The sequence below is a fragment of the Drosophila navojoa genome, chromosome 2, assembly GCF_054131105.1.
Source record: "Drosophila navojoa isolate 15081-1374.11 chromosome 2, UAZ_NAV_1.0, whole genome shotgun sequence".
Lineage (NCBI taxonomy): Eukaryota > Metazoa > Arthropoda > Insecta > Diptera > Drosophilidae > Drosophila > Drosophila navojoa.
In genome coordinates, this window is record NC_142890.1 from 8,028,291 (window position 1) to 8,045,044 (window position 16,754).

General features: G+C 43.1%; 1 protein-coding gene across 1 annotated transcript; it reads left to right on the forward strand.

The window, feature by feature from the left end:
• The first annotated feature begins 8,324 nt into the window (after positions 1-8,324).
• Positions 8,325-10,505, forward strand: eIF4H2 (eukaryotic translation initiation factor 4H2). The gene is made up of 2 exons (XM_018113694.3): positions 8,325-9,652; positions 9,710-10,505. The coding sequence occupies exons 1-2, from the start codon at positions 8,727-8,729 to the stop codon at positions 10,107-10,109; spliced, it is 1,326 nt and encodes a 441-aa protein (XP_017969183.1). The 5' UTR covers positions 8,325-8,726; the 3' UTR covers positions 10,110-10,505.
• The last annotated feature ends 6,249 nt before the right edge of the window (positions 10,506-16,754 follow it).

A 16,754-nucleotide genomic window follows, 5' to 3' on the forward strand; every position in this document is an offset into this window, starting at 1 on the left:
ATATGATTATGTGGTATTTTGATAGCCGTTAAGGTATCAATCTTGGTAACTATAAGTTAAGTATACCTACAGATCGGTCAGCTCTTTCAGCTAGGCCTAAACAGACCTATCTAAGTTCATTAGATTTCTATAGAGAAGCGTGTAGATCCAAAAGGTTAACCTGATAACAGACGCCAGAGGGAGGAGACACTTGTTCTGCTCATCAGGCTGTCAGATGTATCTGTATCTCTGGCTGTATCTGTATCTAATGCAACTGGCGGCACACACATGGCCGGCCCGGCCCCATTCTCGTGGACTGCACAAGTTTCCCACATTTTCGTCACTCACGAGCGAGGAGGAGTAGGCGGGCTGACAGGCAGTTGGGCCGTCGGGCCGTCGGACGGGCACATAAATTGTTCAAAAACTAAACACGCAATTCAAGAGTCTAATAAAGTTACGCAAACAAATGATGCGGTGCCCCCAAACGGGCAAGTGGAGCAGCGCTCCACCACCAATGAGCTGCAGTGGTGCGAGTGCTGCGAGTGGGGCGGGGTGTGTCGGTGCCTAATGTGCATAGCAGATACAAATGCAGACAGTAATAGTAACAGCCACAGCTAGAGCTAGAGCTACAGATACAGATACAATGTCGCATATCCGAGAGCGTGGGGCAGCAACACTTTCCACCAATAAGTAGATTTTTTTTAATTGCAACGAGAGGCAAAGTGTTAAAGAGTTTATGTGCAACATTTACAGAAAGGGGAGCAAGCGGCACAGCCAGCACACACAAAGAGAGCTGCCCATTCATTTCCCATGCGGCACTCACACTCACACACACCCGCCCGCCCGCTATTCACACACACACTTGGAATTATAAACGCAATAAAATACTTTTCAAGCGAAACTCATAAATTTCCAAAAGCGACAAAGAAACTGACGACGCGACTTCGGCTCTGACTCTGGCGACTGTCTCCGACTCTGACTCCGACTCCGACTGCGACTGCGACTCCAATTCCGATTCCCCATTTTTGATGCACTGGCTGCCGTGTGAATGAGTTTACCCCACCCATCTGCTGGCAGAGCAGGAGGAGAGGCAGGCAGGCAGCAGCAGCTGCTCCGCCAATCGGAATGGCTGGGGCGGCCGAGCTGCTTAGGAGCCAGCGGACTTGACTCGCAGTTTTAAGAGTTAATCACACCAGATGTTAATGGTTTTTATGGTCGTGTTTACTATGCCCCTCTGCAACTGTATCTGTATCTGTGTCTGTCTATATGTATGTCTATAGCTATGTCTCAGCTGTACAAGGTGACATCATCATCATCAGCAGAAGCAGCGGCAGCAGCAGCAACGTTGAGCGACAGCCAGACCTTATTACTATATGGAAGCAGGGGGAACTGCAAGAAGAGGGAGAGCGAGGGACAGCCTACTCCTGCACCTAGCAGCTCTTAAGGGCCGCTTATTATGTTAAGTTAAATGACTTTAAATTCAGTCAGTCCGTACGTTTATTTGTTTGTTTGTTGCTGTTGAATGATTTGTGATTGTCTGGCTTCGAGTTGACGTTGCAATGTGTTTAACTACTCATCGACTTTGTGTATCTGTGTGGGATAATTAGTTAATAAATATTAGTTAAACAAACATTTTATTGAGTGTTTACCTACCGCTAAATTTACAGTAATCTAAGCAGGCAATGCAATTAAAAATTTCAAGTATCTTAGCATATTTACTCCTAATAGAAATACACTGTGTCACTAAAGTCAGTGTAGGTAGACCCTATAAATATGCAGAACTTTGTCATATGTGCGGGGGGTACATTGACTTTAGTGACTGAGTGTATATATAATATATAAATCTTGTTGAAAGGGCAATAAACAACTTATGAAATCCAAGTTAATAAAATTATAGTCATAGCAAAAATGAAACTGAAGCTAATAAATTTATTGCCATAGCATAAATCCATAATAAAATCAACATAAAGAATATTTTTTTAAGATTTCGAGACTTAGGCAGTCAATCAAATTTGTTGAACTGCATATATATGGGGTGCATATTATATAGGGTGAACAAATATTGGAACGTTCAGTAAGCGAATTCTTTAGTGAAATTTTAACACACTTTTTCTGATTATGTGAAAATATATTTTATAAAATGGTACAATCGTCCATTTTAACAACTACCTTTTATATCGACTACCATTTTGTAGCTTAGTGCGAAGTTGGTTGAGATCAACTGTTGTTATTATACAAAATTACTTAGTTAAATACCCAATATAAGTGCTGCAATTTCTAAATCTCATGCTTCATCAGCTGCTTAAGTTATCTCTCATATTAAAACTTTCAAATATATAGAAACATTTGCCATCTGATTATGAATCACATCACTCACACAGCATGCAAGACAATAATTATGTAATTTAACAGAAACTATAGCAAATAGTGATTCAGAAGTGAAGTAGAAATCGAGTGACTCAACTTATTCAGAAAGACCACGCGTCAATTGGTTATACAGATCATGAGACTTGCCAGTCCAAAATTAATTTCTCCGAAATCATATCAAGCTCTCAAATACGATTGCCAATAACTGTATAAAAAACACTTCAGAAATGTATATACATGTAACTAAATATCTCCTTTTGTTTCATTAACATTCGGGTTTCTCCTTCCCTCATTTGGTCACCCTGGACATACTTATAAATAACACATAAAATACGCATAAATATATTTCAAGTCTCTTCTGGTGTTGACAAACCAAAAAAAAAAAAAAAAAAAAAAAACATGAATCGAGAAACAGAGCAGAAACCTTGAGCATCTGTATGCCATTGGCTGGCTGTAAGTCGGATAAGTAGCCCAATCAATTACTGCCCACAATTGCATTGCGTTTGTAACTCGAATATGCGACTAACTAAAAATAAAAACTAAAACCCAAGTCAGCTGGATGAGTGAAAGAGGAAGAGGAAGAGGACCTGTATGGGATGGATTGGAATGGATGGAAACGATCTCAGAGCACATGTCGCATGTGGAAAATAAATTGCCAAACAAATATCAACATGACAAATTGATAAATTCATGTTATTATTTCACTGATGCCTGCTTAGGCATACGATTCTCACTAAGTGTGTGTGTGAGTGTGTGTGAGTGTGTGTGTGAGTGAATTTGTATTTAGTTTTGTTCGCCTTCACACATTAACCAAATGAAAATTCGGTGTTGACGCATTTGTTTTACTCATTTCTCGTCGGCTGCTGCGACAAATGAGCCACAGGCTGCGGCACAGCTGAAGCGTCTAGCCGAGGCGTCGCACTACTTGCAACACGAAGGCAATCGCCAGGGCGTTAGATGGCAACTGGGCAAATGCTAATGGAAATGGAAACATTGAGCACGTTGCGGCATTTGTCAACCACGCACACAGAGAGAGAGAGAGAGATGGGGATAGAGAGATACAGATCCATGTGTAAATAGTTCCATATGGCAGCAGTAGTAGCCCCTTCCCCCTCCCACTCTGCTCAGCTCTGCTCAGCTCTGCTCAGCCAGTCTCTGCCTCTGGCTACTGTCGGAATTTTAATGATGCGCGAAATGTTAATTTTTCATCTCGATCGCTGTGCACAGTGCGCTGTAGGCGTGGCCGGGCGACCACTTAATGAGCCAACAGCAGTGGCCGCTGGGCTGAGTCAATTTCAGTTGTGTCTTTTGTTGGCTTTTAATTAACGTTGATCACCTCAATTGAAGCACGTTGCATGTGAGTCCCGCTCTATCTCCCTCTCCCTCCCTCTCTCTCTCTCTCTGTGTGTGTGTGTGTGTGTGCCACCAATTAAGGAGCTCTGGAACTGAAAGCAATGCTACCCTGCCGCAGTTGGCATTACATGTGGGCTGCTGCTGGTGCATTATGCGACGAGTTGGCCACATCTACGCGTAATTCCCACTAATTGAGCCGAACGGGCAGGGTATCTGCGGCTCACATATTGAGTTACAGCGAGGTAAGAGTCGTTAAGAGGCGGCGGCCCCTCGCTGAGTCGCGTGTTTAATAATAATCATTTCTTCGGAATATGCTTATGAAATATGTTTAAGTCATGGTCTAATTAAAATCAATTGACTTAATTGAAAGCACAACACAAAAACTTGAGCGACTACCACATGAAGGTAGCAATTTGATCATACGCATAATTTATGACCAGCTTTAGGAGTCGGGAGAGAGCGGGGAGCCTCCTCCCCAGCATGTGGCCTACCCTTTTGGCAAAACATTCATGCGAGAGCCCATAAATCAGCATCAGCAGCTTTTCGACTACAAGTTTTGTCTCTTTAAATTGGCATAAATCTATAGTTGGAACAGAACTGTATACTACATGCATATACATGTCTATATATCTCTTGCTCTGTAGCCTCGCCGCTCGATGTCCGATGAGTATGTGGATATTCCTACGCAGCTCACATTGTTAATTTTTCAAAATTTCGCGACAGCTTTGCGCTTGGGCGGCTTTTGGCAATTGGTAATTGCCTGTTTTGGCCAGGCCCTGAAACAAGTGCCATATTTTATTGGCCTGCCACTCGAGCGCTGATATATGGCCATAGAAATGATAAATCTCAGACATAAGTTTAATTTGCCCAGCACATTTGTTTATAAGCCATGCATTCAAGCCGCGACAACAGCCAAATATTTAGTTCTTATCGCCAGCCAAGTCGCTGCAATGGCCCCAATCGCCACGATCACAAATCATCTGCGCCAACTGTTTCGAGCTGTATGCATTTCTTTCTGGCCCAAGCCAGCAGCGTGGGCTGCACCAAACTTGGCCTCATAAATTATGTAAATTGGCCAAAAATGCGACGCAATTACCAAATCTTGCCAAAATCTTGCAAAACTGAAGTTCATTTCAAAATTATGGAATTTGAGATAGAAATCAAATAAGTTTACGTATACAGTGTCTACATTTTCAGAGTGAGTTACCTTAGTCATAAACAGTGCAGAGATTGTCTAGTTAGAATCAAGAGTTTTCATAGTAAATGTGAGAAATAGATGATAAAATGTTCAAGACGTAAGTTCGTATTGGATTCCGAATCTGTTTCATTTATGAATGTATTAAAAATTATCATAAATTCATATCATAGTCTCCCTCTCTCTCACTCTCTGATTGCAAACTTCATATGCTCTCTCAATCATGAAATTCTTTATTGAGTCTAGCGATAGCTAAGGTAAGTATTTAAGTTAATTCAGAGTGCATGAAGACAAGCCTAACCATATATTATATCCAAGAATAAGCTAAATACATCCCTTACACATATTCCATTCTCTACTCAAGGCACATTGAATAAATTATAAGCAAAAAAAAAAAAACACACACACAAAAATATTTGCCATTTGGTTGGCAATTTTGGAAAGTGATAGGCATACCTCAATTTTAAAATGGTTCAACGCACTTACGGATGCCAGCTACGAAATGTGAACATAACATTAAATGGGTTCATATACAACCCGCATCATATGTGAAAAATGTACAACAACAACAGCAACAACAAACTGGAGCAGTCCAGACCAGACCAGGCCAAAGGCAAACAAAACAAATTTCAATTTAGCTTAAAGATTTTGCACATAAAATTTGTAACACTCAATTAGTTTAAACGACAACGAAAATGTTGCCAGCCAGCCAACGTACAACAGCAACAACAACAATACGCACATCACATTGCGCGTCATATGAAACGTTTTAGCAACCCTCGCTAGTGGCTCACGAGTCCCTGAGTAAATCGCATAAATGCGGCGACGTATGAATTTCATTTAATATGATTAGTGTGGGCCGCTGCTCCTGGTTTGCTGATACGATATTCCCATGCATGTGTATGAGTGTGCGTGTGCTCAGGCACAAGTGCAGTGGGCTGCGGGGCGGGGCAGGCATCATATATATATATATATATATATATATATATATATATATATTGGGTCATAAAAATATTTACGCTGCATACTTGCGGGCACTGCAGCATAAATCAAGCAAACAAGAGAGCGAGAGAGGGGGATAGAGCGAACTCCAGAAAGAGAGAGAGAGAGATAGCGCAACGCTTAATAAGAGTTAAAAGGTGGTGAAATACAGCTATCAACAGCTCTTGAGCGAAACGATGCGCCAGGGTTGCAAGGGCATCGAAACGAAGAAGAATAATCGAAGCAGGCGCAACGCAAAATCAATTTAATTTCGCTAATGTAGTGTAATACTCGAGCATTTACGGTTAGTGCCCGGCTCGCAAGTGCTTCGAGTGGCAGTTGGCCTGGCGAAAACGATTAGCAACAAATGCTCTATTTGAAGCTGCTTTGGACATCCACAACAGCAACCCCAATGCCGCGCCCTCTGCCCAACCGAAAGCTTTGTCAGGGCACTAAAACAAAATCTTCATTAATTCTGATCGATGAGCATAAATCCTTTTCGGTGTTTCACTTCTTTTACTTTTGCTGTTGCATTGTTGCAACAATCAAATGATTGAACACTTACGAATGGAGCTGGCCTCCTAAGACAGGATGAACATGGCATTTGGCATTCAAGGAGCAAGCACCAAGAGGAACTAGGGGCAGCAGCAGCAGCAGCAACAGCAACAGCAGCAACAGCAGCTCATACAAATTCGACAGCTGAAAGCGTTTCCGTTTCCGTTTTCTTGTCTTTGTTTGTCTACATTTCTCGTTTCGCTACGCTCTTTACTTTTTTTCTCTCTCTCTCTATTGCCATTGCCATGGCCATGGCCATCGCCTTTGCCTTTGCCTTTGCTCGGCTTTTTGTTTTGCCGTCCATCGATGCAGCCGAGCGCGTTTATTTGTTGCTCGTAATTTATTTACTGTCCGCATCGGTTCATAGTTCGCTCGCAGTAGCTGCTCCTGCTGAGGCTGCCAAAGGAACTGGCCCGCGTGTGGCAAGTTTGGCATGCCCCCCCCACACACAGTTGCAACTTGTTAGTTAAATATTGCCAGTAGCTGGCAACTCTTCTTGCAGCTGCTTGTTGCTGTGCCAGTGAGTGATAAATTAATCGCTACATCAGTTTTTAATTCCGTGTTGCTGACGATTTATCTTTTAGCATGCGTTGGCGTGTGCCGAATCCAAACCAAACCATAAAATCTCTATGGCACACTGGCGCAAACCTTGCCCAGCAAGGTGGAAATTTCCCGAGGCCCAAATTGAATGCAATTTATCATGAATTCCATTTGAAGTGTCAGCTGTCAGATGAAAATCGGCATAGGAATAATCGTCGAACGTTGATTTCAATGTTATTTAACATCTTCAAGTAGGCTAAAGACCGGAAAGGATAATTCATCCATCCATTAATTGTAATCCATCTCAAATATTTTTCATCATATTTTAAAAATATTATATACATAAATTTTTTATAAAATGTCTTATATGAATATATTTTATAAATATATTGTAGCCATTTATCAATTTATTTCCCAATTAAATATATTGAATATTTTCTTATCAGAATTCAGCATACTCTATTTATATATATCTATGTTCCCATCAACTTAAATATTTTTTTGCATTTATACTTCATATTTTTTACAATTTAAATATATTTTCCATTTCATATAACTTTTCTGTTATACTTATATATTAATATCTATAAATATATGTAAATGTGTCAAAATTAGCATAAATAATTTACAATAATTTCGTATTCAATTTCTCTTTCTCTATAATATCCAACTGATATTTCGATTGCTAGTATTTTAATGTATTTCCCTTTTCGTACGCATCTATTAATATCTATAAATGTCTAAAAATTATGTATCTTAATTCGCTTAAATAATTTCCAATAATTTCGTCCTAAATTTTCCTTTCTATGTAATGTCCAATTGATATTTTTAATTACTTTGTCTTGCAGTATATATTAATTACATATTCAATTTATTACTCTCTGATTACGAGTCTCTGGGACCACTGTGACTCGTCTGGCAGTGCATATTATTCCAACTGGTATCCTCAGCCGCTCCGAGCCTGCCCCTTTGCCCTCCTTCGACGATGTCGCGCGCTGTTTAAAATGATGTATGGCAAAAATTTTGACAAATGTACAAAAATGAGTCATGAGTTCGTCGTGCAAACAAAACGCGGTAGTTGTTCTTCTTGCTCCCCTACCCCCCTCGCCGTCCTCTTGTTGTTGTTGTTGCCGCTGCTCACTATTTGCTGTTGACTTTTTCATGTAGTTGCCATCGTCGTCAACGTCGCAGTTGTTGTTTTTATTATCCATAACACAAACAAGCACAAATGCTGAATCTGGAGATGTAGATGGAGCCATCTACTCTGTTGCTGCTGCTGCTGCTGCTTACACATGTTTTTTGCTTGCATATCTGGCCAGTAAAGAGGAGTGGAGAGGCGAGGAGTGGCGTGGCGTGGCGTGGTGTGGAGCTGGATGGGGGCAACGTGGCCAGGCGCCAGCATTCATCATTTATGATTTACCTTGGCCTTAAAACAGTCTGCGTCGCAGGGAGCGCACAAGATTTCTCGTCAGATCGCCCCATTTAGCACGGAATTTGGATTGAAAGTACAGGTTGAGAAACTTTAATAAATACATGGCTCCAATCAGGATACTGACAAGGCGGTCGTAAGATACTTTATGAGAAATGTATCGATTTCGATGTCATGCGGCCGAAATGTATCGGATCTAGTGACTTTTGGTGGAATGTCAAATCAGATTTAATCAATTGTCTTTCATAGACAGTATCCACAGCGTCTGGGAACACGAGCTCCGGACTTCAAAAATATATTGTTTAAATACTGAAAAGCTCGTAGAATATGGCAGATCGGCCAAACCACGATAGAGGTAACAACAACAATCATGACCGTGACTATCGAGGCAACTCTCAGGAATATCGAAACTTCCACAATCGCAACCGAGACTTCCGTGAACGCAACAGGGAAGTGCCCACAGATCCACCCTACATTGCGTTTGTTGGCAACCTGCCCAAGGGCCTCGTCCAGGGGGATGTGATGAAGATTTTCGATGATTTCGAGGTGAAGAGCGTTCGCCTCATCAAGGACCGCGAGACAGACGAGTTCAAGGGCTATGGCTACGTTGAGTTCACAACACTGGATCAGCTGAAGCGTGCGCTCTCTCGCAATGGACGCATCAAACTGGACAATCTATCGGCGCCGCTGCGCATCGACATTGCCGATCATCGGCGCCAGGGCGGCAACAGTGGCGCCAACAGCGGTGGAGGTGGAGGCGGCGGTGCCTCCGGCAGTGGCGGCGGCGGCAATCACAATCGTCGCAACTTTCGACGCGACGGCAGCGCCGGCTCGCAGGGCTACCAGGGACAGTATTCGCGCAAGCAGAACAGCCCTGGACGCCCGGTGGGCAATCGATCGTCCAACGGCAACTTTCACATGAACAGGCAGGAGGGCAGCCCACGGCAGGGCGGCTATCGCGGCGGCCGTGGAGGACAAGGCGGCAGTGTCGAACGAAGGGGCGGTGCCAGGGGCGGCGGTGGTCGAGGACATCACAATAACGATGGCTACCAGACCAACGATGGCAGCAACAGCAGCGACTTTGGCTCCTTGGGCGGCGGCAGCCACGACACCTCCAGCCTGGGCAGTCCCAGGCAGTGTGTGGAGTCGCACATTTCGTCGACGAGCTTCCAGAGCAGTCGCAGTTTTCCGCACTACAGCAACAACAGCAACAACAACGGCAATAGCAACAACAACTACAGCAGCAACAATCGGTAAGCTTATGAGCTGCTCCACTTCACCCACCCGACTAACCCACTCGTCCCACACAGCTACAACGACCGCAACAACAACAACTACAGACGCGGCGGCACCCAGCGCCAGCGCAGCGTCAGCAACGACAACGGGCACTACACGAACTTCGGCCAGAACCGGACACGCGATCGTCGTGGGCACTACAATCCCAATGAGCGGTACAATCAGCCATCGAATGGCACCGCTAGCCCGCCGTTCGCCAGTCTGGACGACGATGACCGTCCCAAGATCGTGCTGCAGCCGCGCACCGTCACCGAGCCCATCAATGCCCTGGCCGAGACGAAGCAGGCCGCCAGCATCTTTGGGAATGCCAAGCCGCGTATGACTCAACCCACTCCGCCGATCCTGCCGCATGCTCAGCCGGGGCAGAAGGACGATTCGCAGCCAGGGGGCAGCAAGAAAGGCGCGGCGCCATAAGGCCCCAAACCCACCCGGACTACCCTTTACCCACATATATATTTATATATATATATATAAATCTAAATTGAAAAGAAAGAAGAGGAAAAAACAAAAAAACAGTGTAGCTTAGCCAAAAATGCGAAAATTACTTAATCACCGTCAATCGAAACAACATCCACAACAAGAGCAGCTACGGGGAACTTTCAACTATTCGAATAACCTACGATCAAACCAATATTCTGTGACAATCTCTATGTATATCTCTGGATATATTCCATACACGTGTACACGCTTTTAGCAGATCAGATCATCATCATGGCCCGGCTCGTTGTAAACTCTCGAATATCTCTAATAAATTTCTATGTGATTGTGTTAACTTTCTACGAAATTTACACTTTCATATGCAGCAATCAATCTACCTTGCATCTGCTTCACCTAGGGTATAGCTGGCAGTAATGGGAACTATGGAATTACTATTATTATTTATACACATATTTACGTACAGTTCAATCCGCTCTAGTACGCCTAACGATATGAATTCTTATCTATACGGAATTCTATAAATATATTTTAATTTCTTATAGTTTTTAAATTAAACAATTTAAAGTGTATTTGCCGTCTAAGCTTCACAAATCAATAACATATATACGATAAGATATAAAAGGGTATACTCGGTTGCCAGGTAAGTTTCCCAAGATATAATTAATAATCGATTAAGATATAATATCATGAATTGTGTAGAGGTCACACTTTCCCATCGCATTCACATCCTGTTCTACACTCTCAGGATATCACGTCTTGAACTGATTCAAAGTGCTGTTCCGTTACACTTTCTCCTCTGCATTGTTATGCAAACCCGAATCTGTTTTGGTTATCTCTTAATTGGCCTTGAATATAATCTGATAAGCGTTCGCCAGCTGTTGGTTCGGGGCACATAAATTTCAAAAGTTAATGCGCAGTGACAAAAGACGGCATAAGCGCTGCAAAGAAAAGGACATGACCACACGACAAACTGCCCTTGGCAGGGATACGGCACACCTAAGCGGGACAGCTGGCGCTATGAAAGGGACATTCGCGAATGGTTCGCGCGGCATTAACTAGTCAGCTCGAACTAATTGAATTGAATGAGATTAAAGAATTTCACGGCGTACTGGAGATGTCGCCGGCCAAGCGCAACGCGATCCGGACGGAGCCAGGAGCTTCTGGTATTTATGGGCCAAAGATTTACGAGCCACAACAAGGCACTTGAAGCTGAAATGGAGCCGCAGCCTCGACGCTTGGGCAAATTGGCTTAATTTCTTTTTAATTTGCTTCCGCCGCTACGCCAAGAAATTCAATTTCAAAAAGTGCCCGCCCGGACATGAGGTGAACAGGACAGGAACTGGCCACGGTTTGTTTCCATTCCAAATTCGAGCCGTAGCAGGAGCAGGAGGCGGAGGCATAGGCTGATTTGCCTATGCGTATACGTATGCCCCTGACCCAAAGTCAATTTACGCACGAACATTTTCAATTTACTGCGACGCACCAACCGCAGGACCCCCGCGGACTGAAGGAATTGAGCTGACCCCGCCCCCCTCAAACGGGGCGCTGCACTTTATAGAAATCCCGCGTAAAATTCACGGCATTAAAGGACTTTTCTTTCAAACATTTTATTTTTATTTCTTTTGAAGTTCGTCCACTGGCCCCCTCATATTATTTGCCTTTTTTTCTCGCCCTCTCTCTCTCTCTCTATCTCTCCCACTCCCACTCTCCGTTCTGGTTAGCACTTTTCCGCGCTTTTTTCCTATTTTCCTCGCGTTTTTTTCCTGCGTTAATGTGTCACACGCACTTTATAAGCAATTGTTGTTGGCCTCGTTGGCGTCTGGCAAAAGTTGACGACGTTGACGCCCATGGCGCAATTATTATGATTATTGGGTACAGCTGCACTTGGCCAGCAACAGGACCCGCCAGGACGACGACGACGACGACGACGACGGCCACTTATAAGCGAAAATTGTAATTTACCTCAACATCGAAACACTCCACTCCGAACGCCTTTTGAGCCACTTTCATCAACAGCAGCAGCAGCAGCAGCAGCAGCCGCCGAGCTGAAGTGTTGTCCTGTTGTTGTTCATTAGGACGGGTGGACGAACGAGCTAGTATCCTGCGCCTTGGACGCCGTTAGTCGCCTTGGGGGTCACGCGCTCATAATCGCGCTGAATGACTTCATAATGAAAATATTAAAGGTGTTTTTTGTTATGTTGCTTAGCCGGCGGCCAGGATACGTTATTTGGCAGCCCAACTCCTGCTGCTACCGCCGCTGCTGCTGCTGCTGCTTTGTGAAAAGGACAAAAGACGCCCAGTTTATGTTTATGTCAAGCGCAAAGGGGGCGGCACAGTCCTCAACAGAACAGGGCGTAATTTAATAATAAAGCGCCTTCTTTTTTTTTCATTAAATGTAAGTGCAGCAGCAGCAGCAGCAGGAGGAGGAGTAAGCATTTGTGTGGGTAATGCCAAGAGAAGATATAAATAGAGGCTGCAAAGAGTTGACCAAAGTGAAGTTTATAAATAGAGAAATGGGCGAAAAACTTATTGAAAGAAAAATTATAAGCGAGCTTTGTAAATATGTATATTTATAATTTTAAATATATTTATAAGCTTTAGCTGCATATCTCTTAGTCAGTAAAAGACAATATGGGACCATTCAAAAATTCTTCAATTTCAAATTGAATTAAAAATTCTATGAAATATGATTTACTTTAGGCGTTTGACGCAGCTGAGCTTACAAAATATTTTGCAAGACTTGGAAAGGATTTTTTGGTTATATTCCTGGTACAATGATGGGTGTTACTGATTCGGATTAAATTATTTTATTATTATTTAATATTATTTTATATAATATTTTTTTACAATTCAAGATTCATATTTTTGTTTTTTTTTTTTTTTTTTTTTTTTTTTGTTTATTTTATTTTATTTTATTTATTTTTTTTTGCTGTAAATGTATTTAAAATCTGTCAAATTAAGATTTAGTAAAAAAAAATTAAAAATAAAAAAAAATTAATTTTAAAAAAAGTTTTCAATTTTAATGTTAATGTACCACAAAAAATATTTGTCATAGCAAGTATAGCTATATTTACATAAAGTCAACTCTTAGCTATTATAATATAATTTTGCCTGTTATTAATTATCAAGCTGAGCTATAAACCTCTATCTAATTTACTTTGTGCCCATTCTGTGATATATATCTGGCTCTTACTTGCCTTCAGCTAGTGCTCAACGAGCAATTGCAGTTAGTTGATAGAAGCTATCAGCAATCAAATTGTATTTGCTCTTTCAACAAATCCCAAGAAACAATTAAAGAGGCAACCCGAACAGGAGTTGCCCAAGAGGAGCTGCACTACATATTCAAAATATAGTTGAGGCTAATTGTCAGGCTATCGACGGCGTCTTATCGGCCAGCAGCAACAAGCAATTCAGCCAAAATTTATGCAATACAAACGAGCCGAGGGGCCACTCACAGGACACACTCAGGCATAGATAACGGTCTGTAAGTCAAAAATGTTGCGTCTCTAGTGGTCCAGCGATCCAGTGGTCCAGTGGCTGGTGGCTATTAAAATGCTAGCATTTGCAGGTTTATCTGGAGGCAGGACAGCGGCTACGAGTCGGAGATAATGTATCGACAGGGCACAAGGAGGTGAGCGCAAATCTAGACGTGGCCATTAATGAACGCAGCCCGGGCTGCCCGTACAGTGGAGTCCATTAAAAAGGACTAAATGGCAATTAAACATTTGAGTTTGGCCTAGCACTGACCGTTGCTGGCGAGTCCTGGCACAGCACAGAGGGGTCACCAGGCAGCAGGCAGCAGGCAGCAGACAGCGGCAGAGCTCTGCAATTAAGGCTCCCTTTTGCACTTTCGGCCAAGGACACTTGGCAATTAAGCCAACAACGTAGCTGGGCAAAAGTTGGCGCTGACCAATCCCTTAGCGACAATTTTGGAGTGTCCTATCGCTCTGACTGTGTGTGTGCGTGTGTGTGTGTGTGTGTTATCCTTTTACCTATCTCGACTGCTGCTGCAGTGGACTAAACTTAAATGAGTTTGCTGTGCAGCCCCAAAGAACATTTAAATGAGCTGGGCAGAAGTTTTGATTGGCTCGCCGAGAGATTTATCAGCGCGCTCTTAAAGCAGCAAAAGCAAACGCAAACGCAAATTCAAATTCAAATACCTTCGGCTCTAAGAACATTCTCTGCCAGCCCGAGGGACACATGTGCACCCAAGTACCTCGCTATTGGTGGCGGGGGCGTGGCATTCACGCGCGACATAGACACAGGCTCAGGCACATTCGTCGATATGCTCATTTAAAATAATTTATTGCAATGAGCTGACACTCATTGCCAGTTAAAAGTGGCATGCCACTCTGACACTTGAAGCACACACACACACACACACACACACATGCACACACACGTAGACGTACACACACTTAAAAATAAATACATGCATATAAATACTTATCGAGTGGCAGCGGCAAAGATAAATTGCGCAAAATAGAAAAATGCTCTAATTAAAATTATGCACAAATATTTTGGGAATTCGTTTAGCCATGCGACACAAGTCGCATTCAAGTCACATGGAAATCTTTGAAAGTCTTTCAGATTTGGAAATCTTTTCGGGTTGCTGCTGCTGCCATTGCTGCTGTGCTCTTATTGATGGCGTGCCAATTAAAATTGATTGGAAATTCCTTGCATGCCACGCACGTGGGCGCCACCAGCTGCCCCTCAAGGAGCGAGCGCTCAGTAGTTGCTCAGCAAAATACCAGCTGCATGCCGGATTCATAGATTAGCATATACGAAGGCACTGAGAAAATGTAAATGAGCAATGAGACGAATTTCTGAAAGTATGAAAGTAAATTTCAATGATCCTTCTATACAGTCGAATCCCGATAATTCGTAATGGAAAGGGGATCAACTTTTTTCGATTTGCACAGAAATTCAATATATAATTAGAATATAGATAGAGTTTATTTTTATCGAACAATAATCGAGACTCGACTCGAAACAAAAATAATGATTATTGTAATATAAAATACAATTTTAAGATATGATATTTTAAGATATAACTGAGCCTAACATAGCCAACAATTCTATAAGTAAATAACTCACGACGACGTTAATCTAATGCTCGAATTTCTCTCAGTGTATGCGAAATGAGCACAGCTTTTGAAGTTGCTCAACGCAAGGCTTTGACCATTTCGCTTGACTGCATTTGAAACTCATTTGGCGCTTTGTCAATTAACACTTTTGTTAAGTAAGCCATAAAAATTGAAAATTGGCAACAATTGAAATCGAGGCAGATGTCTAAAGACTCGCATTTAACCCTCATTTCTGTTAATGTAGCAAATAAAACGGTCACCTTAATGGATTTCTGTTACGCGGTCTAACTTCAAATTGGACAGAAGGTGGCGTCCAAATCCTCAGCCACATCCACATATACATATGTATGCAGAGCCCACTTGCCATTGCTGTTGTTGCCGCATGCACACGCTGTGCAGCTGATTGTCCTTGAATCGTTGCCCGCTGCCACTTAATCCAATCGCGCACATGTTGAGCTCTGACAATGGGCCGGCCACCCGAGGGTGGTGCGAGCGTATACCTTAAGCGGCTTTTACCTTGACGTCGCGACGCGGTGCGCGTGCAACCACCACAAATGCACCACTGACTGACTGACTGCGTCTGCCGCCTTTGGCTTGATTTTCGCACCAGTCGCCCGACGGGGAGGGTGGACCAACTGTTGTGAAATTTGTACGTGTGTTTTTCTACTTTGCCAGACTTATCACACACACACACACATACACACACACGCACGCACACGCACGGACGCACAGCTACACAGGCGGCAAAGGACTCTGGGGTTGGGCTGACTGTTACATGCGACCACCTTGCGGGGTGTTGACTTCGCCTTGCGCCCGACGCATTATGATGTATTAGAATTAAAATTAAAAGCACTGTCCATCAGCATTTGACATGCGGCCCGGTTCAGGCTAAGCCTGATCCTGTTCCTATTCCTGCCCAGGTTGCCATTAATGAAGAGCTTTGTTAGTTGGCCAGCCCTGGCTGCCTCGCCTAATTAATGCCGCCACAGAAGACAACAGCAATTGAAGCATAAAGTCATATAGTAGTGTATTGCCCTCACTCGTTCTGCATCTTCTCCTCCTCCTCCTCCTCCTCCTCCTGCTGCTGCTGGTGTCACTCGTAAGATGCGCAACAAATTACGCAGCTGCCCCCGTTTTTGACTGGCATTAACTAAAGACCGCCACTTGACGCAAATTGTGTAAGAATTAAACAAAATGCGCTCACCCCGAGAAGAAAACAAAACGCTGCCGCAGCAAATGAAACATCATTCAGCTGTCAAAATCATTAAGAAATGTGAAATCGCTTAAATATGGCCGCAAGACGTTGCGACAGACCCCAGGCTAAACTCAGCTTTACGGAAGCTGCCGAAAAACAAGAAATTTTCGGGCAGCCAACACATGTGAGAGACTTTAACAGCCACATGGCAAACAAGCATTGTTGAGTCAAGCAACCTACGAACGAACCAAAAATGCAAGTAAGCATGTGGCAATTGGGTAAGCACAGCTCCATAATACTCGCCCAGAGATGGTCAAAGAGAGAAACGCATAGAGAAGA

Bases quoted from the DNA above. Each gene is read 5' to 3' on its own strand.
- eIF4H2 (XM_018113694.3), top strand. From the start codon at position 8,727: ATGGCAGATCGGCCAAACCACGATAGAGGTAACAACAACAATCATGAC. The intron at 9,653-9,709 runs GTAAGCTTATGA...CGTCCCACACAG, and splicing joins AACTACAGCAGCAACAATCG to CTACAACGACCGCAACAACA.